General features: G+C 37.2%; 1 protein-coding gene across 1 annotated transcript in view; it reads left to right on the top strand.

Annotated features, from left to right (window-relative positions):
- LOC117114649 overlaps positions 1–529 on the top strand; it is a gene marked incomplete at its 3' end in the record, with an annotated part of 6,117 nt that overhangs the window by 4,035 nt on the left and 1,553 nt on the right. The window contains exon 2 of the mRNA XM_033258343.1: positions 4–477. Within this exon, the coding sequence (XP_033114234.1) occupies positions 4–477 (474 nt within the window). The remainder of the gene's footprint in view (positions 1–3; positions 478–529) is intronic.

Here is a 529-nt window from a genome sequence, read left to right as displayed (position 1 = left end):
TAGCATCAGAAAAAGTACCAGGTTTTATGAGCACATTTAAACCAACACCAATTCCAAGCAAAGTGTTCAAACCCACACCAGAAGTAGATGTTATTGATGGATTTACACAGAAGCATCTAACAGATATCAAATCAATTAAAGACGACAAAACACAGGCTCCGAAAAACATTGATAAAATGGATAAAGAACTCACCACAATAAAACCAGATACAACAGTAGAAGTACATATTACATCGAAAACAGAGGCAGAAGTACATCTTTTGAAAACAGAGGCTGAAAAATCGACACCAATTGTTGAAGTTATTGAAGCTAAGCCAACAACACCGATGCCAATTAAAACTGATGTGGACGAACAATCTGTAAAACCAATTGATTTAGCAACAGCTAGTGACCCTATAGTAGAAGGAGAAAAAATGAGTGTAACAACACAGTCAGTTACACCAATGCAACAACCTGACGTAGTTCAGACGACAACCGGTGAATCTGTAGCTGTGATGAAAACAGATAAGGAGACATTAGAATCGACATC

This window comes from Anneissia japonica, unplaced genomic scaffold, assembly GCF_011630105.1.
Source record: "Anneissia japonica isolate Jap-2015-1 unplaced genomic scaffold, ASM1163010v1 scaffold33723_len6196_cov170, whole genome shotgun sequence".
Lineage (NCBI taxonomy): Eukaryota > Metazoa > Echinodermata > Crinoidea > Comatulida > Comatulidae > Anneissia > Anneissia japonica.
The sequence above is the reverse complement of the archived record's forward strand: the minus strand, read 5'-3'. Positions and strand labels throughout refer to the sequence as shown.